The 22,202-nt window shown below is 56.0% G+C and overlaps 9 protein-coding genes across 9 annotated transcripts; 4 read left to right on the forward strand and 5 right to left on the reverse strand.

Moving 5' to 3' along the window:
• Window positions 1-343: 343 nt before the first annotated feature.
• Window positions 344-2,123, reverse strand: UV8b_00118 (uncharacterized protein; the record flags this gene model as incomplete). The annotated part of the gene is made up of 7 exons (XM_043137616.1): window positions 344-715; window positions 814-913; window positions 1,005-1,088; window positions 1,189-1,243; window positions 1,297-1,433; window positions 1,575-1,749; window positions 1,826-2,123. The coding sequence occupies 7 exons, from the start codon at window positions 2,121-2,123 to the stop codon at window positions 344-346; spliced, it is 1,221 nt and encodes a 406-aa protein (XP_042993550.1).
• Window positions 2,124-4,948: 2,825 nt separating this feature from the next.
• UV8b_00119 (uncharacterized protein) lies at window positions 4,949-6,233 on the reverse strand (the record flags this gene model as incomplete). The annotated part of the gene is made up of 5 exons (XM_043137617.1): window positions 4,949-5,461; window positions 5,544-5,690; window positions 5,755-5,775; window positions 5,880-6,136; window positions 6,203-6,233. 5 exons carry the CDS (start codon window positions 6,231-6,233, stop codon window positions 4,949-4,951), a joined length of 969 nt encoding a protein of 322 aa, XP_042993551.1.
• Window positions 6,234-7,730: 1,497 nt separating this feature from the next.
• Window positions 7,731-10,949, forward strand: UV8b_00120 (uncharacterized protein; the record flags this gene model as incomplete). Its single annotated transcript, XM_043137618.1, has 1 exon — window positions 7,731-10,949. One exon carries the CDS (start codon window positions 7,731-7,733, stop codon window positions 10,947-10,949), a length of 3,219 nt encoding a protein of 1,072 aa, XP_042993552.1.
• Window positions 10,950-11,077: 128 nt separating this feature from the next.
• On the reverse strand, window positions 11,078-11,548 carry UV8b_00121 (uncharacterized protein; the record flags this gene model as incomplete). The annotated part of the gene is made up of 1 exon (XM_043137619.1): window positions 11,078-11,548. One exon carries the CDS (start codon window positions 11,546-11,548, stop codon window positions 11,078-11,080), a length of 471 nt encoding a protein of 156 aa, XP_042993553.1.
• Window positions 11,549-11,998: 450 nt separating this feature from the next.
• UV8b_00122 (uncharacterized protein) lies at window positions 11,999-12,655 on the reverse strand (the record flags this gene model as incomplete). The annotated part of the gene is made up of 2 exons (XM_043137620.1): window positions 11,999-12,394; window positions 12,500-12,655. The coding sequence occupies 2 exons, from the start codon at window positions 12,653-12,655 to the stop codon at window positions 11,999-12,001; spliced, it is 552 nt and encodes a 183-aa protein (XP_042993554.1).
• Window positions 12,656-13,171: 516 nt separating this feature from the next.
• Window positions 13,172-13,993, forward strand: UV8b_00123 (uncharacterized protein; the record flags this gene model as incomplete). Its single annotated transcript, XM_043137621.1, has 2 exons — window positions 13,172-13,639; window positions 13,793-13,993. The coding sequence occupies 2 exons, from the start codon at window positions 13,172-13,174 to the stop codon at window positions 13,991-13,993; spliced, it is 669 nt and encodes a 222-aa protein (XP_042993555.1).
• A 215-nt stretch (window positions 13,994-14,208) lies between these two features.
• On the reverse strand, window positions 14,209-16,745 carry UV8b_00124 (uncharacterized protein; the record flags this gene model as incomplete). The annotated part of the gene is made up of 4 exons (XM_043137622.1): window positions 14,209-14,377; window positions 14,480-14,643; window positions 14,687-15,187; window positions 15,240-16,745. 4 exons carry the CDS (start codon window positions 16,743-16,745, stop codon window positions 14,209-14,211), a joined length of 2,340 nt encoding a protein of 779 aa, XP_042993556.1.
• Window positions 16,746-17,587: 842 nt separating this feature from the next.
• UV8b_00125 (uncharacterized protein) lies at window positions 17,588-18,484 on the forward strand (the record flags this gene model as incomplete). Its single annotated transcript, XM_043137623.1, has 2 exons — window positions 17,588-17,926; window positions 18,068-18,484. The coding sequence occupies 2 exons, from the start codon at window positions 17,588-17,590 to the stop codon at window positions 18,482-18,484; spliced, it is 756 nt and encodes a 251-aa protein (XP_042993557.1).
• Window positions 18,485-21,179: 2,695 nt separating this feature from the next.
• Window positions 21,180-22,062, forward strand: UV8b_00126 (uncharacterized protein; the record flags this gene model as incomplete). The annotated part of the gene is made up of 3 exons (XM_043137624.1): window positions 21,180-21,196; window positions 21,579-21,685; window positions 22,013-22,062. 3 exons carry the CDS (start codon window positions 21,180-21,182, stop codon window positions 22,060-22,062), a joined length of 174 nt encoding a protein of 57 aa, XP_042993558.1.
• Window positions 22,063-22,202: the final 140 nt, after the last annotated feature.

Here is a 22,202-nt window from a genome sequence, read left to right on the forward strand (position 1 = left end):
ATGTGACACCAACAGTACCAGTCCAGGACAACTTGGTACAATACGTACTCTTTTGTCTGGTCTAATGGTCAGACAGAAGGTTGGGCCAATACCCAGACGATGTGCGCAGACACCCGCTTAGGGCCCAATTGGGCCACTTCGTTACAATATTAGCTAGGGCGCGGCGCTGCTAGCGATCTAATAGTAGGCATACAATCGATATATGGTAGCTTAGTCGTCAGGCTTTATCAGCGCACTGTCGTATGGTCATACAGTAGAGCTATTAGCGCGCGTCGTCTCATAGCTTGGAGTAAATTTTATTAAACTAACGGAATTAAGACCCATGGCTGCACATCCTCATCGCCTAATAGATGGCTTGGCTAATGCCTATGTCCTGCGCCGGAGGGCCTTCTACAGCACGGGCGGAGGAGGAGCTGGCGTTAGTGTCCCTGCTCCTCTCCCTGCTCAGACCAGCATGCATCTGGTGGTCGGCCTCCTCGACCATGCACTCGTTGCTCTCGCCGTCCATGGTCGTCCACCCCAGCCCCTTGCGCCCGCTCTTCTCCTTTGCGCCTTTGTCCAGAACCGACAGCTCATGCGTGCCAGCCGGCGAAGCCTTGGTGCCGTCTGCCCCGTACGCGGACGCTTGTCTCGACCTCAGGCTTGGGACTCGGCGCACGCCTCGGGCAAGCCAGGGCCCGACGATGGGCATGTTGGCGGCCACGATGCCAATCGCCTGGGAGAGACCCCGTGTCAGAGCGCGTCTTGCACCTTTCGCGGGCTCCGGCTTTCCGGCTTTGGAAAGGGGGAGGTGCCGTAATCCCGGGCACTCACCGCCTCTCTGATGGACCACACGGTTCGATCGTGGGGCGATCGAAGGTGCTGCAGGGACAAGACGCATCGGAGGATCGTGGCAATGACGATGAAAACTCCGCTGCAGAGCCAGAGACCGCATACAAGCTTCCTTTTTGGGGCGTGGATGCCACGCCAGTCAGCATTGTTCCTCGTTTTACGCACGGGAATACCACGCAGGCGTCGCGTACTTTTTCCACGGAAGCTGCACCGTCAGGAGCAGCGGGATGGGGATGACAGCAATCAGCAAGTCGGTCCTAAAACTACAGTCAGTCACCTCTTGCGCCACTTCGTGAGCATTTCCCTCCCTGCTCTCTTGGGGGGAAAAAAAGGATGCTTGGTGTCGGCAAACCATACGGGACGTTGGTGGCCATAATAGCGTAGTATATAGGGGTTCCGAGAACACAGGCGTCTTGAGAGCATGGTCAGCGTCTCGTCTGCTTTCGCCGTCGCTCAAACACATACCGCCGGGATAAGGGGTGATTTGCCACTTCTTATGTATGGGCGAGCAGTGTCCCAGGACCACGGCTATGGCGGCGATGAAGGCAACCGCGCAAATCCACGCCGTGATTTTCACCAGTCTCTCCTGCTTGAGGTTCAGCCTGTGCAAGAGTGTGGTCAACAGGCGGGTCAAGCATAAGCCAACGATGCACGATGCTCGATGCTCGATGCTCGATGCATGCCAGGTTTGGTTCCAAGGGCAAAAGCGCGAGCGCTGGCCATGACGGCTGGATGAAACTCACGTCAACCTCTGGTACAGAAACAACATGCACGCCTTTAGCAGCCAGATTAACAGAACGTAGCCGCACCAGAGCACCAGGACGCATTTGCGGCTGACGACAATAATATTCTCCTCGTCATCTGTCATCCTTGTGTTGAGACGATGGCCTCTCGTGGCGATACTCGCGGTCTTGCGTGCTACGGGAAAGACAGCGTGCAGTGGCTCGTCAGCAGGCGGCTCAAAGACAAGCAGACGTCCGTGGACGCGTTTTACCTATGTAGGACACCAAAGTTACCATTGCCTTTGCGGGAGAGGAATTAGCGAGTCGGTCCAGAATCCATGCCATGCTGTTTTGCTTCTTTTTGCTCACCGTCCAGAGAAACACGGCGGCAACCGAGCAGTAGTCGTCTCCATCCCACTTGGAACCCACGGATAGACACCGGCAGATGATGCGGCACAGAAGAATGGCCAGACCTATCGAGTATTCCACCCATATTTCCGTCATGGTTACATTGTGCCGCGTGGAGTCGGACGCTCTTCGGTCGAACATGATGGACGACGGAAAGGTCATTTGCTGGCTGGCGGTGATCAGGTACGAGTTCCGTCTGAGCCTACGGCACATGCCAAGGGGCCTGGCTGTTCTCTTTTTATCCTTTCCGGTGAGGCGTCCTAAACAGTGCTTTCTGTCAACGAGCGACAGGGCTCTTTTTGAAACACAGTTTCCCCAGGGCTGGCCGCATATCGACATCTACTCCAACAACTGCTCCATGCATGCCAGCCTTTCCGCCGACACGTCACTTTCTTGCTGCGAATTGTCCTCCTCCCAGTGGCCAACGCATCCGAGCTGTACTGTTGGTCGTGCCCTAATATTCAAAAAAAAAAAAATAAATAAATAAAAATAAAAATCATGGAGTGTTGGGGCGACGCTCGTCCTCCATAAGGACTCTGTTCGGGTCATCGGCATCCCGCCTTGTCTGGTTCCGTAGCCCGCGGCCAAATCCGAAAAATGACGGGGACCAGGAACAATTCTTGCCTTGGTATCGTTGGCTGGATCAACTCGAGACCCGTGCGCGGCGGAGTCGGCGTTGGTGCCTATCCCCGGGCCGGATCCCGACGGACAACCAACCACGTACATTCATCATCGTCAAGGACAACGCCAGGATTGGGAGCATGTCGTTGTAGACAACATCTGTACATACCTTGTGCGACATGGTCCACGGAGATGGTTGCCGCTTGCCGAAAAAGCAGAAAGAAAACGGAATAGAAAGAAAAAAGAAAAGAAAAGAAAAAGAAAGGGAAAAAAGGGGGGAGAGGAGGGAGGGGGTCTTCGCTTCATTTACAAGACTGGAACCCTCCAGTCTGTTGGAAACGGGGTTCGTCTCCTTCGTCCTTGGCTCAGTAACGTGACGGGTTGAGGCTGCACGGTGGGCATCTGCGAAGCGGCGCGGAAATTGTCGTCCCCGAAGTGGTTGCCTCTGTTGGCTTTTACAAGTTCCACGACGAAATTCCCGTCCCGATATGGACGCGTTGGCCTGATCCTCCACAATGTGCGTACGGTCCTCCCCTTGGCCCTTGCCTTTGTCGAGATGTCCCCCCCCCCCCAAAAAAAAGAATATGCTATCAATGAGACTTTCAGCTCCTGCACCAAGCATAGAGTAATCCCAATCCAGACTGCCTTGTTATGGTGGATGTGATCGGTCACACTGACCTCACTGCCATCCCTTGATGGTTCGAATGCTCACTCATTTCGCTGAAGAACGGGCTATTTAATTCGAAAGGTTGGCCGTCGGAACCAGCAAGCTTCCATCATCGAGTACAAGTCACTACTGTTGGCAGCGGCATTCTCGGACATGGCGAGCGCGCCCCTTTTCGTCAATTCCAGCGTCAACGGCATCATATTCATCCATCCAACATGAAATAACTAGAGACGATGCATTCAGGGGCTGCATATTCTCTCTCGCCAGTACATGTCGAGTAAGCATAATGTGGCCATTGACATTCAACTTTGGAAAGGCGAAAGCATACAATGATGAGCGTACCTATGACTCGACAATATCTCAAACCAAACTATCTCGAGCAGGCTCCCAAGAAACATCTTTCTAGTCCTGATCATCAAGCCTCTCTAAACTGTTTTTCTCTTCTTCTTCTTCTTCTTCTTTTTTTTTTTCCCAAGTGCCTGTGGCTTTGTTCTTCGGTGATAATTGGGCAACGTCGTCATCATCTTGGACCTGAATATATGGCAAGGGTGGGGAAGGGGGATTATCGAGGATACAGCGTGACGGTAAATGTTCCAATGTGTGTGACGGCAGGCGTTACCACAACCCACAATCGACGCGGTTGCGTCGGTCGTGAATGACGTTGTAGACTGAACTGGTGTCTGGTTTGCGCAGCAACAGGTTCCGCTCGGGAAGCAAGGGAAGTACGGTGGATTGGGTAAAACGAGGCGGCTCGTCTCGCGAAACTGAGTCGAAAGCGAACCGACTGACTCGAGGCTAGACTACTTGGCTGCTGGATCGACGTTGACTTGGGGCAATTCTGTACGCAGCCGGCGCATGCCATGCCATACGTGTATGCGCACGGCGACGGGACGTGCCAAGTGCGAAGCCAACAGTCAAGAGACCAGCAACGTCCGAAACAGTAAGCAGAAACAGTAAACATAAACCGAAGACAACAGAGCGAGGGGGAGAAGCTTGCGCCGATGCAAAAGGGCTCGCAGATCAAACGCAATCGCGACGTGTAAGCGTGACGGTGTCGGTGGAAGCCGGTCACGGTGCACAGCTACGAGCCAGCCCGCCGCATTCGCCTGATGGCATGCATCTGCAACGGAGCTTCTGGAACGGCGCATTGTGCCGTGGAAACAGTCAAGGGACGTCGTCATTGGAGGTCGAACCGAGTGGCAGCTGGCTCCATGCCGAGATGGGTGCTGCAACGCCAGTCGCACGTCGGGTCGTGAGTCAAACGTTTGAATTTTTGCGCCGCCTCGCTCGTCCACGGATTGCTTTTGCGCTTGCTGACAATTGCGCTTGTCACCTTGTCCCTTGATTGCCCTTTAGAATGAATGGACGGGGCCGCAATACGGGATGCGCAAGACGGAACAACCCGGACCAAGGATAAGGAGCTTGCCATCCATTTTCCTCTCCCGACTGATCCATGTTCGGCAGTCAAACGACGTCTCGTCCAAGGCAGCATGGAAGCCACGCATTGGACGGCATCTGCCATCGGTCCAGCGCTTGGAAGCAAACATGAGATTCACCAGTTTATTCACACGGCGTATAATAGGACAGGACGCAATCCCCCTCTCATCCGGCGTGTTCGTGCCACCCCCCTCCCGCTAGTCTCACCCAACTCTTGTCCAGAGCAGCACTGTTGGTCATGCCAATGTACGCAGCACTCGTTTCATTCAATTCTACGAACCTCAAACGTCATCAAGTACGCTTCCTCGCCATGAACTGCGTGTATCAGGTCCAACCTTTTTGGTTCGCCCCTGTCCGTCCGGACCTGCCACTTGGTACCAGTCTCTGCCCCCATCTTCTCCCAGAGCATCGCCCAGCTCTCTGGCGAGTGCACAAACACGTTGCCCAGGGACGGAACACGTTGCAGTTTTGCGGTTGCGCTGCCGACTTGGCTTCCAACCAGCAGAGTGTTGGTGGTCGGCCTGAGCAGGCCCAGAACCGATCGGATGATCCTGACCTGCTCGTCCATATCGAACAAGTGGAAGAATAACTGGGCGTTGATGATGTCAATGTCTCCCTGCAGCTTCTTCAGCGCCTCACCGGGGTTCAGCAAATCCGCAACGATGAACCTATCCTGGAGGGCGCCGTGGTCTCGGAAGAGCTTGTAGCCCAGCGCAATGAAGCTTGCGTTTGCGTCAGAGCCAAACACGTTTTCGCTCGAGGCGCCGTCCATCACCTTCTCGCCCGTCAGCACTGGTGGAAAATCACCCTTTTCCTTCCGGGGCCCAGTCAGCGCAGCCGGTGCTCTCAGTGCTTACAAGCTTTCGCAGGTCCTGTCCAAAGCAGCAACCCAGGTCAAGAAACTTGGCCCCTGCCTTGACGCGGTCCTTGACCTCGCCATAGCACGCCAGACGCATCAAACTCAATTCTAGAAAAGCGAAAGCTCCAATGCATGGGTAAGGCATCTGAGATTGAAACTGGTCAACGCGAATGCGCGCGCCTGCTGGGGGTTCTCTACTTTTTGCTTACTATTGCAAGCGCGCTGTCTCGCTTTCGTTGCGGCTCTTGTCAGGTTTTTTTTATTTTTTTTATTTTTTTTTTTTTGTTCTCTTCGTGCGAACTAGCAGTCTTTGGCTGCTCGTGACTTCACTCACCACGCTTTGAATGTGTGGTATGACTTCCTCGGCGGGCAACCCGGCGTATTTTTCAAACAGCTCCCTTGCAGGCTCGTTCACCTCTCGGAGCTCTTGCACATACCAAGGCAACAGTGCAGCGTTCTCGTTGGTCCATGGCACGGAGGATGAATCCATACTGATCGGCGTTTTCGCAAGCTCGTAAAATAATTGCCTGGTTGTGATGCAAAAGTCTGCAAACGACAAAACGCTACAACCGAAAGCAATCCCGGAGTTAACTGGGTCCGGAGATTTCCAGAGAGACCAGCTGAATATACAGCTCCCTTATATACCTCGGAACCCACAGGTCCGGAAAGGAAATTCTCTCATGGCCATGCCGTAGCCAGCTAAGGATGCACGATTTTGTGCTAACGAGCCAGGGTCTAGCTTTGGTCCGTCATGCCTGCAGTGCCATGTTGCCATTCGTTGATGGCACGGGTGGATAAATCTATATTGACCGGGATGTCGCAAGCTTGCGGAGCAATGCCGGGTTATAATGGCAACTATCGGAATGCACAGGGAAAAGACGATCTTATTAACGACCAATAACAAGCCCGACTGACCGACACTCGTTGTACCAGCTATTTATAACGGGAAAAGGAGTAGCCTCAAGGTGCTACTGTTACTGAGGTGATACTGACGTTATAGTGAGGTTATAGTGGCGTGACCGAGCCGGACGGACTTTGGCGATATCCGCGTCAAGATATCCGCGTCAACTCCTAGGATATCCCCTGCGAGACAGACCCAGCAGAGATTAAGACGTTGCGGTGAGGCACACTCAATAGCTGATGCCAGGCGTTTATTACGTAAAGATCCGGGAACTCCGGGAACGTGCCCAAGACCTCGTTAACTCGCGCACGCATCACCCCTGCCCGGGCTGACCCAGCCAGCTGCCACATGATGACAGGTGGTGTCTGGTATGGAGTATGTGAGGCCGTTAAAGAGCGACAAGCAAGCCGTCGCAGCTCGCGCTATTATATACCGAGAGCACCATCGTCAGCTTGGACCCCGTTTGTCCGTCCAACCAAGGCTGACTTCTTCTTGCTTGCATAAATGCACAGCTCTTCTCGGTCTTTCCCTATCCGGTATTGGGCTTTTCCTTGTCGGTAATACGGAGTTGTCACTCTCACGGGCAGGGAACGCTTCGCCCCGGGGTATCGCACAGAGCGGGGTACAGTATGTAAGCGAGGAGAGCAGAAAAGTCCTTGATTACCTAAGGTGCCTACCTACCTAGGGAGGTAGGTACAGTACGTAGGAAATGGCGAATAACGCCGCTATAAATAATGCTCTTATATCACACAATTGTGCATATAAAAGATAGGATTTATAGAGGCTAACAAAAGGAATTGCTAAGGACTAACTTGGTGTCCAACGCATAAAAAATGACAGAGGATTGATTGAGACTGCCTTATACAGCTTAGTAGACATATGCTCGGAATAAGAGACATACGGGAGAATATGCGCTACATATATCACAATAGGGGGGTATGAGGGGACGACTTACTATAGCTTTTTTATCATTGCAGGAATGGTTTTTCCCCCAGCACTCGAGTTTTTTCCTATCCGGTTTGCCTGTAGAGGTTCTAGCTAGGTTATTTAGATTTGGATCTAAATAGCCCCTAGTGTATTCTAATAATACATAATACGCAGTTATCGACGAGGGCTTTTGGACAACTTTTGACAGCTTTTCTGGGCGACGAGAACATGGCAGTCCCACTGCGCTCCACTTTTCTTGAATCTGCCAGTCACGTGTTGTGGTGCTTGCTTAGTCGCGTCCCTGTTGACGCGCATCACCGTGCTGACTGCAACAACGCCCAACATGGACCGAGAAAAATGAAAAGCGAGAATGAAGATGAAATAATCGAAATCTTAGATGATGATCAAACAGCCTCCGCCAACGACAGCCGCTCCAATGAGGGCGACTTTGCCAGAGGGTTCAGGAAGCGAAAGGTTGGGACAGACGACATCTCGGAAAAGGTTCAGTGGACCGACGACTCTGACGGAGCGCCAGTGAAGCCGAAAAAAAGAAGAGCCAAAAGGAAATCAGCAGCCAAGAGAGGCAAGAACTGCCATCACCATGATGGCCATGCGGCACACGTCGACGACATTGACCTCGGCGAACTTCCAGACTACCTCCGGGAGAGACGCCGGCGGTTTGATGCGAACAAGAAGCTGCATCACGAGGCTGCTCTCATGCTTCCCCCAGACTATACCGGCATCGATCTTGACAACTCGTCAAGGCTCGGGGGCCCGCTAAAAGAGCGTCCTGAATTCGACGTCGGCAGCGGCGTCAAGCCGTCTCGCCCATACAAAGACATCCAACTACCTCAGTCAGGCGGATTGATTCCCGCGTCAATCGCTCGATACTTGCGCGGCTATCAAGTTGCCGGGGTCAGGTTCTTGCATCAAAAGTTTGTTTACCAGGAAGGTGGCATTCTGGGTGACGACATGGGCCTTGGAAAGACGGTTCAAGTAGCTGCATTCTTGGCCGCCGCCTTCGGAAAGACGGGCGACGAGCGAGATGACAGGCGGATGAGAGAAGTCAGGCTCTGCCCTGGCCGCTGGTACCCCAGAATCCTGTTGATCTGCCCTGGGTCTTTGATTATGAATTGGAAAAACGAGCTGCAAAGATGGGGATGGTGGCATGTCGACGTCTACCACGGCTCCAACAAGGAGGACATTCTGGGAACCGCACGTGCCGGCCTTTTGGAGATTATGATTACGACGTATGACACGTACAAGAACAATCGCAGCGCCGTCAACATGGTAACTTGGGATGCCGTCATCGCAGACGAATGCCACCGCCTCAAGGACGGATATTCCGAGACAACCAAGGCGATGAAGGAAGTCAACGCACTCTGCCGTCTTGGGCTGACGGGAACTGCGATTCAGAACAACTACGAGGAGCTCTTTACACTGCTGGATTGGACGAACCCGGGCCATTTCGGCACAAAGGCCGAGTGGATGCAAACAATCAGCAAGCCCCTGACGGTCGGACAGTCTCATAACGCTACCGTTGCCCAACTAAGTCTAGCCAGGCAAACGGCCCAAAAGCTTGTGCAGAATCTGTTGCCGCGCTATTTCCTCCGTCGGATGAAGACGTTGATCGCTGACCAGCTGCCAAAGAAGACGGACAGAGTCGTGTTTTGCCCCTTGGCGGATTCGCAGCGGGAGGCGTATGAAGCGTTTCTCGCGAGCGTGCAGATTTCCCTGCTCCAAGGCATCTCGGAAACCTGCAAGCACGGCAAAAGGCAGGGCTGGTGTTGCCGCAGGACGCTGCCTGACGGCACGCCGTGGCAGGCCACAGTGTTTCCCAGCATGATTGTGCTGCAAAAGCTGGCAAACCACCTCGCCCTCCTGGCGCCATCCACCTCGGATGTCGACGCCAAGCACCAGAAGGAGCTAGAGACGGTTCGGCTTTGCATGCCAAAAACCTGGAAACCATTTTACGAGCAGAGGGACCAAATCAGAAACCTTGTGAATCCCGAGTTTTGCGGCAAATGGAAGGTGATGAAGAAGCTGCTGAAGTTTTGGCACCAGAACGGCGACAAAGTGCTGGTCTTCTCGCACAGCGTTCGACTGCTCCGCATACTGCAGCACCTCTTCACCAGCACCAGCTACAACGTCAGCTACCTGGACGGATCGCTCAGCTACGAGGAAAGGCAAGACGTGGTGGACACGTTCAACTCGGACCCAACCCAGTTTGTCTTCCTCATCTCCACGAAAGCCGGCGGCGTCGGTCTCAACATCACATCCGCCAACAAGGTGGTCATTGTCGATCCGCACTGGAATCCCTCATACGACTTGCAAGCCCAGGATCGAGCGTATCGCTTTGGTCAGACGCGCGACGTGGACGTCTTTCGGCTCGTCTCCGTGGGCACCGTGGAGGAAATCGTGTACGCGCGACAAGTATACAAGCAGCAGCAGGCCAACATTGGCTACACGGCCTCGTCCGAACGGCGCTACTTCAAAGGCGTTCAGCAAGACATGGACCGGAAGGGCGAAATATTCGGCCTGTCCAACATCTTCACCTACCGCAGCGACTTTGGCCTGTTACGCGACATTGTGAACAAGACAAACATAGCAGAGGCCAAGGCCGGCGTGCATCTGGTAGGCGTGGACATGGAGCGAGCAGTCAAGGACGAGGAGGCGTCTCTGGGCCCTGCCAAGAAGGAAGACGACGGGGACGTGGAAGATGACGGCGGCATGGGCCAGCTGGCGACAATCTTGACTGCCGAGGACCAGCAGCAATTACTCGAAGTTAAGAAGGCGCGCGCGCCAAAGAGCGACGCGATCCAAGCCATTCTAACCTCGGCCGGCGTCGAGTACTCGCACGACAACTCCGAGGTGGTGGGGACATCCAGAGTAGAGGAGCAGCTGTCGCGGCAGGCGGCCATGAGATGCTACGCAGACGGGGATGTTGAAGGCCAGAATGCGCTCTTCGCAGACAGCCAAGACGACGGCGACGGCGACGAAGTTGACGACGACGAGACGCCGCTCCACGGCACGTACCGGCCACCCGAGGATGTGTGCCTCCGGCAGTTCTGCACCATGGCGCGCGAATTTGGGTTCGTGAATGCCACAGAGTTTGCCCTGGTGGTGGAGAGCTGGTCGCAAGAGGCGCGGCGCAATTGCCTAGACACCTTTTACAGGCGACGCGAAGCGGCTTTCAAAAGAGCAGCCGAGCCTGTCAAGGCGGAGGCCGATGCTGAGCGCTCTACGAGGCCAGCTGTCCAACCGGCCGTCAAGGCGGGAAATGGGGCTACGTCCGCCGACGAGAGGGACCGGAAGGAACCAAGGGGCAAGGATCCCGAAGGCATCAAAGAGGGAAGGGCCAAGGATGAAGACGCCAAGGATGACGGGATGAAGTCGGAGCTGCTGGACGTCGGCGCCAAAGCTGGGATCGAGGATGGGAAAGCCAGCACTAACCACAGACACGTCGCGCGGGAAAAGAGCGAAACCCGGGGGACAGGCGGCGACTCCAGGTCGGACGACGGGGGCCCAAAGAGAAACTCGATATTCATCTCGGATGACGACGACGACGAGCTCTAGGGGGCTCGGGTAGGGTTCCTAGGCAGGCTTGCCGTTTGTTGTCGGACGCGGCCACGCCGCGACGAATGGAGCCACGCATGCCTCATGTTCATGTTTCGATGCCCTGCGAAAATTTTTCTATATGAAAACTAGACGCGCCAAATAGCCACGTGAAACGGACCGACGCCCACGCCATGCTCCGCTGCGCTGTGCTCATCACAACCAAGTCGACGACTTACTTGGCCAAGAACACCGACGACGTGCGGCAGAGCCGCAGAAGAGGGCGTATCAGGCGCCGCTGCGAGATCAAACTCGTCCCACGGGCCGGCGCAACGCCCGCGAGAACGTGGGCCCAGTCGCCGGATGCGGCGGCTCCTACTCTGCCTTGCAGCAGGACGGCGACGACCTCTTCCGCCCTGGCTGTTGGTTGCGGGCCCAGCGCCGCCCGCGCGTTTGCGAACAGGTCGTCGAGAAAGGCTGGCGGCAGCAGCCGGTTCAAGTCGCGCGGGAGGGAGGGCCAGGCGGCCACGTGGTAGACGCACATTGCCGAGACCCCGATGAGGAGCCCACGGCTCGAGGAGGCTTTGGAGAAGCTCCGCAATGGTGGTCAGAGGAGGCATGGTTGCGCTCGGGGGATGCGCGTTCAACTTGGGTGTGGTTGTCGAGAGATGACGGTTTGGACGAGGGCGAGCAGCCAGGTCAGGTCAGTTGCTTCGCTGTCGACAAGAACCTGAACCATTATAGATTGATGGGTGTGCGTACAGTCTTTCAAGGGCTGCAGATTCGCTCCGTCAATTTTGCAGTAGACACACGTAGTTTGCAGTCCAAGCAGCAGACTCCGACTCGGCGATATCTCACGATCCCCCCCTTCTGAATCCCGCAACCGTGTATGCACCGGCCATTGCAACGGCCATCGCAACGCCGCATTCATCCCTAGCAATGCATAAAAAAAAAAGAGAAAAAATCTATGAGCATGATGCTTCCCGTAGAAAAAGAAAGAAAAAAGAGAAGAGAGAGGCAAGGAAGGAGAGGGGAGAAGAAGAAAAAAACGCCGGCCCGATGCTCCCAAGTCACAACAGCTCGAAATCATCCAGCTGGTCCCGATACTTCATGATGTTCCTCTTGATCTTGCTGCCGACCGACCACGTCACAAAGTCCTCCGTCGCCCTCGTCACCAGATACGCCGGGTCGGTGACGGTCTCGACCCCCACGCGCACATGGCCCTGCTCAATCATCTTGGTGGCCGCCTGCACCGTCTCCGCCATGCGCAGGCGCGTCATGACCACGGGGAGCCGTCTCCGAGCAAACGCGCTGACCGTCACGCTCTTCTCCACCGCCGACAGCTTCGACTTGCTCGGCAGCACGCCCATGTCGTACAGCTTGTCGAGCACGAGGTCCTCGTGCCGGCGGCGGACGGCGTTGTCGGGCGGCAGGAGGGAAAGACGGTGGGCCAGCTGCCGCAGTGACTGCAGGGCCGCCAGGGGCACGGGTCAGCATTTCTCTTTGATTTTTTTTTGCACCCCGGGTTTTTATGATGCCATGTAGGAGGGAGGGGGGGGGCGAGGACGTACCCCGCAGAGTCGGTTGTACTTGTGGTAGTCTTCGGGCTTCTGAATCATGTAGCGCCTGATGACGGCCTTGTCGCGGTGTCCATTGTCGGATTTGTACGAGATGAAGTCGGTTTTGCGGAGGAGCTTCTGCTCGTGGTATTTGAGTTTGCGCACCATTTGGGCCGACTACGGTTGGGTCGGGGAGCTTGATGCGTCGCTGCTTCTGTTGTCTGCTTCTGTCGCTGCTTTATCGCTGCTTCTGTCGCTTCTTCTGCCGTCTGCTTCTGTTGTCTGCTTCTGTTGTCTGCTTCTTTGGTGATTCCAGGGTATTCCAGGGTCAACAGATTGGTTATCGCGGCCCTTGTGACATGAACCTCGTCGTCGGCTCTTGGATGTCCGAATATAAAAATTACATCGGCAAAGGAAAGAGAAAGAAAGAGAAAAAAAAGTGGGCCAGGACCACTCCGAAACTCGGATAATTAGGGGAGCCGGTACGGAGCGACGCAGCTGTGGATGAGCCAATCAACATGGTGAAACCCGAGGTACTTGCGGATTGCATGCCAATTAGCCTGCGGCCCTCGTAACCCCCCGTTATTCCTTGCAGACAAAACAACCTCTCAACTCCAAATCTTCCACCCCGAGACGAGCAACCACGGCACCAAGACTTCGTCTGCGCCAACCCCCCAAACCACCATGCCGCCCCGACTCCCATGCAGCGCCCTACGCTCGCCCGCACCGCCGTTCCGCCTGCCCACAGCCCGCGCGCTCTCCTCCACGCCCGCGCCTGCCTCCCCCCCCCGCGACGCTCCCGCGCCCCACGCCAGATCCTCCTCGAGCGGCGACCTCCTCTCCCTCATCCACGACAAGCCCCGGCGCGCCGGCCGCCTCGCCCGCCCCGTCGCCCGCCCCGGCGAGACGGCCAGCAACCTGCTCAGCCGCCTCGAGAGGGAGACCAAGCACCGGCGCGAGTCGCTCGAGGCGCTGCGCAACGAGAAGATCTCGACCGACTACTTGAAGCAGATGCCCCGGCGCTGGGACGCCGGCGACGTCTACTCGCCGCATGACCTGAGCCCCGCCGAGATGCAGAAATGGCGGAGGCGCTCGGCCCGCCGCAGCGACGTCGTCGACGCGCTGGGAATCAGGCCGCTGGACATGTACAAGGTGAGGGCGGCCTGCGCGTGCCTCGCTGCTGGGAGCTTCCCCCTGCGTCCTTTTGCTTCCGCTTGGTCTTCTTCTTCTTGTCCTGAAAAAAAGGGGGGGGGGCTGCTGCTAACATGCCGGGTCTTCTTTGCCCTCCTTTTTTTTTTACTTCAGAATTTCTCCCTCGTGCAGGAATTCACCACCTCCTCCGGCCAGATCATCCACTCGTCAGGCACCAGCTTGAGGCCCGTCAACCAGCGCAAAATCGCCAAAATGATTCGTCGGGTCCAAGGAATGGGCATCTATCCTACGATTCACGATCATCCCGAGATGATTCGGGAAAACTTCTTTCCACCTTCAAAGACGCATCATTAGCGTCCTTTCCAAATCTCCTTGCCGGCGTCGTGGGAAAAGGAAAGCCAGCACGCCGAGAGAGCTATGGCCGGGTCATCACATCTTCATGCATTTACTTTTGATGTAACCGCTGCATCCACAACAGCCCAGAGCAAAGGCACGGACGGCACATCTTTCATGTACGAGTAAAAAAAAATAAATAAAAAATTGTCTATCATCTAGTTGCGGAAGTCGCGTCACGTCTTCATAACTCGCTTGATCTTGATTCGGCACAGGCCAAACTCGTCCAGACGCCTGCTCACCTTGTCCAACTCCGCCCATGCCGCGCGATAGCTTTTCTTGGCCCAGTCGCGGAAACTCGATTGCAGCTCCTGTCCGGGCAGTGCATTGTGCGCAATAGCCAACCTGTTAAAAAAAAAAAAAAAAAAAAAAAAAAGAAAGAAAGAAAGAAAAAAAGATCAGCAAAGGTGTTCGCAACAATGGTCAGCGCCGGAGATTGGAACCCACGTCATGAAATCCGGCTCCGATCCAACATACGACGCCATGTTGGCAATCAGGCCACGAACTTCCTTTTCGTTGCCGTTGCCAGCAATCGCCCCCACGTAGGCGTTGTACACGGCAGGGGGCACCTCCAAATCCATGCTCTCGATTCTCTCCCATATTTCTCGGGCCTGCTTCCCCCCCCCCCGGTTTCTTCTCCAGCGCCCAGAATACGGCTTCTAGGCTGGCGTACGACGGCCCTTCCGCGGATTGGGTAATCTCGTACCAGAAATCCAACGCCGTGCTTGGCTTGCCGCAAGCCGTGTAAGCCAGCATGAGGCCCGTGTGGAGCCTCGTGTCTGGCTGCGTCGTGGTGTCCATCTTCAGCATATTGTGTATCATCAGGAGCCCCTCGGGGTCCGGGTGCTGCGTGACCCCTTCCAAATACTGAATATACGTTTCCATCGTAGGGTGGTAGGACTTGTTGCGGTGTTGGCGCATGTGTCCGAAAACATGCGCGGCCATGTCTGGTCGGCCGCGGTCGAAAAAGGCCGCCATGAGCTTCATCCGCAGCTCCAAGCTCGTGTCTTGGAAGAGCTGCTGGAGGAGTTGGTATGCCCCCCCAAGCGCGAGACGTGCTGACGCCAGAGTCGAGGCAGAATGCGACAAAGGCGTTTTGCACGACTTGCCGTTGTTGCTCGCTATAGTGGAACGAGTGGACAGACAAGAGATCAACTACGTCAAAGCTTTGGTCGTTTTCCAGCAGCTTGACGCACAGGCATCCTACCGTTTCTGGGTCCAGCAGCATCTGCTCCTCCTCGACAGCCCGGATGAGGCCGAGGATCAGCCCAAAGTCTGGGGGTACTTGCCGAGACAGCAGCGTCAGAAATCGGTTGGACAATCGTCGAAAGTTGTTGAAGATGCCGGATCCCGATTCGGTGGCCCAAGGTTCGGAGTAGCCGACCTGTTCGTAGGCTTGTTTTGCCCCTGCCAGGTCGCCGGTTTCAAGCCGTAGTTCGAGCAGAATGAGATGCGTCTCTCCGTCTGCGACCAATCCCTTCTCCAGCCCGAGCGCGATGATGTTTTCCGCCAACCTTGTGTCTCGCGTCTCGAGGGCAACTGACAGCAGGCCATTCATGGTACTGGTGGTAGCGCTGAGCGGGCCGCTGTGGTCGACCATGTGCGACATCATGGCTTCCACTTCGGGTAGGTCTCGTCCCAGGAGCAGGATCGATTGCAGGATTGCGTCCCAGTGTTTTGGTCCTGGTTGGGATTGCCCTAGTTCGAGGAAGAGAGGCACCGCCCATTCTTGTAGGTTCTTTCGCCTGGCCAGAGACGCCACGGCGCGGTAAACCTGGACCCGCGAGTACTTTTGACTGATGGGTTGATTCAGCCAGTGTTGAGTCTCGGCCACGCGGTCTCTGCTAGCAAAGAATTCCACCAAGACGCATTGGATGCCGGCATCGTACGGGATCCCGTGCTCTATCGCGTAGTTGGCCACGTCGACAAGCTCCCGCTCCCTGCCCTCTCTTGCAAGGCCCCGGCAGACGGATTCTAAGAGGCAATCTCTCTCGACCAAGCGTGCGCGGTAGACTGGATTTTCCCACTCTGCCTTGATCATCCGTAGCGCTTCTTCCGCGGCGCCGTACTCGCACATACTCTTGACGAGATAGCTCCACTGTAGCTCATGGGCACTCGGCGGCTCGTGGGGGTGATTCCCCGACAGCCATACCGCGTGCAGTTCTTTGGCGAAATCGATGTGATTTTTGGTTCTTTCTTGCGGCTCAATCTCCAAAAGAACCTGTCGGGCCATGGCCAAGTCGGCTGCAGATAGCGACTCGTTCGGCTGGTGCTGCTGCTGCTGCTGCTGCTGCTGCTGCTGCTGCTGCTGCTGATTGTCGCCGCCGCTCCGGCTCGCGGAGAGATATTTCAACAACCGACAGCACTGCAAAGCCTGTGTGCTGTTCATCGGCACCCTCCGCTCCAGCTTGGACCGCATCAGCTTCCTCCAAGCGTCCGTCAACTCCGTCCTGCGAGGCGGCCGCAGATTATCCAGCACCCGACTCCGCCAGACCATGACTTGCATCCAACCCGGTTCGTACTCTGGCTGCCGGATCTCCCGCGGCGGCTTCTGGAACAAGCCATTGAACAAGGTCCGCTCGAATCCTCTGCGCACCGGGGGTCGTGAGACCGCCCGTCGTCGGGCAACGTTCGCGTGGGGGAGGCAGGCTGGCGTGGCAGCCTTCGGGTGGACGAGGAGACGGCGACCATGACGGGCCAGATTCGCCCTCATGGTGGGAGAGGTTTTTCTACGAGACGACGCCGCTGCGGGTTTGCGAGGTGCTGATTGGGCTCGTTTCGGTCATTTTCAGTTCATGGCATCGAGTCCGGGATGTTTGCCGTCGAGCAAATTGGGGGGGGGGGGGGGGCGCTGCTATCTGATGCAAACAACTGGTTCGAATGGTTTACCAAATATTTTGCCCCCAGCCGCTGGTGCTGGCGGGCTGGCGAGAATTCGCCGTAGTTTCGCCGCGAGTCACCCTGGAGTCAGCCAGCTCCATAATGTTCCCTCCCGGATCTCCACGGAGAAGCGTTGGCGACTTGCTGAACGGGGGATTCTGCACAACAGCTTTTCCCACGAAGGGCTCGGAATCATGGAGGGGAGAATCTCATGTTAGACACGGGACTGCCAATGCGGATTCTGCGTGGAAAAAGTCACTTTTTAAACGGCTCTGGATAGTTTCGGGTTTCGGGCTATGAGTGACCGATTACTCTCTGTGCTCGTAGGAAAGTCATCACATGCTGCTCTAAAACAACGAGCAGTTCAAAAATCCCAACTGAACCGCTGCTCTGCCTTCCTGTTCGTGCAAGGACTCTCTCTGTCACATACAAAACACTTCCCAAAGTCATTCAGCAACGTTCAGCAATTCGCTCCGCAGAAGAGTCAAGACGTGCGGCATGTAATGTACCTGTGATGTGCTGCCTGGACTGACCAAAGAGGCGGCCAATCACGTGACAGGGATGACTCGCTCACCTCGACCTATCTTATGTAAAAAGTCTCGAGAGCTTCAACGCGTTACTTGAACGGGTTGCACCACGGATCCATGTAATCGCCCAACCAACTCCTTTCTCACCATGTCCTCGACAATAGCAAAAGAGCACTCCGCCCAGGCGTCCGACGCGAAATCCAGGCCCGGCATCCAGCCCGTTGCCATTCTCGACAGCCCCCTTTCGAAACCCGTCGCGCTCGTCCGACCAGCGGTGCTGCTAGGCCTCCTCGCCCTGGGGTTCAATGACCTCGTTGCCGAGCCCGTGTCGACGCTCCGAAATGCCCTTCCCGTGGTTGCATTGGCACAGGCTGCCTACGCGGTTGTTTGCCTGCCCATTGCAGGGTCGTCACATACTACCACCTGCAAAAAACTGCGTCCTGGAGAGAAGAGGAAGGTCGATGCGAACTCGGCAAATGCCATCTCGGTAAGCCGCGAAGCGAATGCCGCTCTTTTTTTTTTTTTTTTTTTTTTTTTTTTTTTTTTTTTTTTTGCTACTTGACGCCTTTTTGCTCACATGTCGCACCTCTTTTTTTTTTTTTTTCTGGATTCCTCCTTTCCGTATTAGACCGCCATCCTAGCCCTGCTGTTAGCTTCGCTATCGACGCCAATCATTCACGTCCTCTTCGTCCTCTTCGGCGCTCCGTTTCTCGATCACGTCCCCCACACGCTCTTGTGCGCCGCGCACTTTTCCCTGGTCGGGCTGTTCCCGATATTTTACACCAGGGGTGTCGACGGCCAAGCCTTGACCACAATAGCGGCTGCCGCGGCACCGCTGGACGAAACTTTTGGGGGGCTCGCTGGTGCTGTGCTTGGTGCGTGGCTGGGAGCGGTTCCCATTCCGCTGGACTGGGATCGGGAATGGCAAAAATGGCCCGTCACCATACTGGTCGGCATGTATGCTGGCTCCATGCTCGGCAGTTGGATGTCAGGGGCGCTGTTGTATGGGAAACAGCTAGGCGAGACGTCAAGCAAGGACGAGTAAGGTCGGGATGGGCACAGTGGTGTAAAGGAGCAACTTGGCCTCCGGAAGCTTCAAAGTTCTGCTGCGAATGCAGTGGCCAAGAACAAACAGTACGCGCGATGGGCCCTCGCATGCAGTCGTTGCCGCAAAAGACGTCGTCGTCTCACTCGTCAATGAGACGAAATGCGTGCGAGCCCGACACAAAGGCACCATTTTTTCTGACAGGCAGGCAGACCGGGCTGGGCACACATGACACAACACATGGCTTTGCCGAGAAAAGTTTGCCAAGGGGTGTGCGGAATTGTGTGGATGGGGTTACAGTGACAATGGTGAAGCCTTGAAGGACAAAAGATGGGGACGTTGAGCACCGAGTCCCATTGGCAGCCCTGCACGTCGACTTTGAGTGGGCGCGGGTGGTGGTGATTGCTCGGTTCGCTGGCGGTTGACTAGAAACAAAAAAGCCGGGCCAAGTTTTGCAATCTGCCTTCAACCTTGCGGCCGAGACTCAATATTTTTTTCCCCAATGAGAAAAGCCGGCCCGTCTCGGGGGGGCGCGATGCACCAGCCAGTCGACTGTTTACAGCACGGAGATATTTCGCCCTCTGCCGATGTGTTTTATGTCATCCCACGTTGCCTTGCAGCAAGGACTCTGCGGACTCTGCGGATCCCGGCGGCGGCGGATGGGCAAACAATAACCGAGACTGGACCCCAAAGGGCGGCGGCATAGCATAGCCACAACGAAGCAAGCAACATAAGCAACCGGTGACGACGGCGCCGCCTGCAGCGGCTGCAGGACAACCATTTCCAACCGTTTCACGCGCAGGCCGGCTTGGCAGGCTGGCTGGCTGGCTGGCTGGCTGGGGCCTCAACCCGGGTCGGGTCTGGTTGTATTTGTCGACGCGGGGGTTTGTGATTTGTGATGATTGATGATACAATTACATACAGTACAATGCCCCAGCCCCAGCCTGTACGGGGGGGGGGGGCAGGGCAGTTGGGGCAGTTCTACACGGAGCATGCGGGGCTGTGAACTGCGCCACGAGGCAAGGCATACAATCAAGTCAATAGCAGCCCGTGTCACGTTGACCAAGCTGAACCTCTGTACGGAGTAGCTAGTCGGGCGTTCTGCCTACCTAGGTACCTAGATTGCAAGGTGGTTTTCCTGGGTAAATCTTGTTGGACGCCGTCTGGTCGGCCGCCTGTGCAGCGAAAATATGGAGCGTTTCCGAGCTGTTGATGCAGCAGTCGAGACTTGCCCCTGCGCCCTGTGCCCTGTTTCTGTTTGACACATGTCCAGCAGACACAAGTCCAACAAGCTGACGATGGCCCAAAAATCCAACGTCACTTTGCGTCATGACAACCTCTGTCGATCCCAAACGGGGCTGGGGGGGCTGCCAGATTCCAACTGTGGCTGGTGCGTCACGATGTGGCGGGCACGGCAGCAGCAGCAGCAGCAGCAGCACGCTCCTGTGATTGGTTGGAGAGGGCCTTTTTCTCGGGCTGGCACCACCCTGGAGGCCCGCCTGAACATAGGAATGGAAAGGAAGAAAAAAAAAAAAAAAGCTTGGCAGTTGGCAGAGCCCAATGACGTAGCAGCTGAAATCCAAAGCATGCAAGCAGCTTACATAGCGCGCGCGCGGGCTCCGCAAGACTGACCGAGTTTTCACTCCCCCACAGAGCTCCGGATCTTGGATCGAGAGGAGAGGAGAGCAGTGCAGTGCCAGTGCCGTGGGCAAAAAAAAAAAAAAAAAAAAAAAAAAAAAAAAAAAAAAAAAAAAAAAAGGAATGAAAGAAGAAAGAAAAGGTGCGCAACGCAAACTTGCCGCAAACGACGTCCTGTCCGTCCCACAAGACAGCGCGAGCGTGGTTTGTGAAGCTCTGCTCGGTCAACGTCGCAGCACGTCGTTTGCCCCCAAACATGGTTGCCCAGGTTGGGCCAACGGCCGACTCCGCAGTTGACGTGCGGAGTAACGGAGACACGAGTACCTAAATGTACGGAGTACATGGACGGACCTCTGGCCGGGCAGCTTGGGGCGAGTCCATGACGACGCAAGAGGCGGGGTGGCTGGCCAAAGTCTGGAGGACGGACTGGAGCTTGACTGATTCCCGTACGGAGTACTACAGAGTGCTGCAACAGCCGCCAAGGCATGATGATGCACGGGGGACATGAGCGAACGGGGAAAAAAACTTGAACCAGACTCTGGGCCCGCTGCAGAGCCTGGAAACCCGGTTTTGCATCCATCCATTTGATCCATCAAAAAGACGTTGATGGCAAGGTGCTGGGTCCCGGTACAGTGTGCGTACAGTACAGCACGGTCTTGCAGCAGGCCACTTGGGGGTGCGGGTGGGGGTTAGCGGCGCCCCGGTCGTCCAAGCCCATTGAGACATGCCCGCAGTACAAGGTAGGTACCTGATACCTTTGGTACCGAGTACCAGGTACCTACCTCTCTACTCTTTTTGTTGGCGGGATGCAAAGTGGACGGAGAAAAAAAAAAAAAAAACAGTAATAAAACCCCCCCCACCCCCCCCCGCCGTCCCAGCAGAGGACGGGTCGTCTTGCTCTCCCGTTATTTTTCGTCTCGTCTTATCTCCGGTGCGAAAGCTGTAGCCCAATTGATATCAACGCATCCTCTCGCGACTCCGACACCGTCCACCATCGTGACCAACGCGTCTTGCCACGTTCTACACTCGGAAGCAGCACAGCAGACCTCTCGTCATCATGCCTTTCACCTCGAGGTAAGCGCCGTGTTTTCCCCCATGCCGTCCTCGTCCTGCCCGGTTGCCTTGCTCTTTGCCCTCTGGTCGCTGCTGCCCAGGCCTCCTCCAGACGCCAGCCGCCCGCCGCCTCCTCAAGGCAGCTCTCCCGAGCTTGCGCCTGAGCCTGAGCCGCCGCACATGGTCTGGTCTGGTCTGGTCTGGTCGGGTCGGGTCGGGTCTCACGTCATTCACGTCATTCTGAGCTGGGATGCAACTCGGCCCCGCGATACATGCGAAATCTCTACTCCGAACACGCATCAGATGCTGGATGCCGGATGATGGATGCTGGATGCCGGATGCTGGATGCCGGACGCCGACTGCTGGATGCAGACTGCTGACTTCTGACTGCGCTCTCCTCTAGCGACATCTGCAAAATCATCTTGGCCATCATCCTCCCCCCTCTGGGCGTCTTCCTGGAGCGAGGATGCGGCGCAGACCTCCTCATCAACATTGTCTTGACAATCTTCGGTAAGCTCAGCCACTCACTCACTGGCGCGCGCCCTCACTCCACACCCCAGCACCAACTCGTCGCCAGGCCCATGGATTGCTAGCTTGGCTCGCCTCGCTGGCACCCATGTCGCGCCCAAGTCGCGAGCTGCCTACCTAGCCTTCCTACCTACCTTGCCTCCTATTGAACCTTTCCCCAAATACCACTCCCAAACCCCTTGACCCCCGTCCCCCGTCTTGCACGACCCCACCCACTGTCTCACCAGTCTCACAAAACACTTGGCCGATCAAGCAAAGCGTCTGGTCGCGGCTGTGTGGCTTCCGAGTTCTGACTTGCGCGTCCTCCAGGCTACATCCCCGGCATCATCCACGCCCTGTACATTATCCTCAAGTACTAGATGCGCTCCGCCGCCACTATCAGCTGCATGTTTTGAGTGCGCGGCTACGAGTACGAGCCCCAAGGCCGTCACGATGACTGCTCGCATGGGGAAAGTGACGGGGCGTGGATGTGGCGGCCTGTGTCTGTCGGGTGTGTCTT

This window comes from Ustilaginoidea virens, chromosome 1 (genome assembly GCF_000687475.1).
Source record: "Ustilaginoidea virens chromosome 1, complete sequence".
In the NCBI taxonomy this organism is placed as follows: Eukaryota; Fungi; Ascomycota; class Sordariomycetes; order Hypocreales; family Clavicipitaceae; genus Ustilaginoidea; species Ustilaginoidea virens.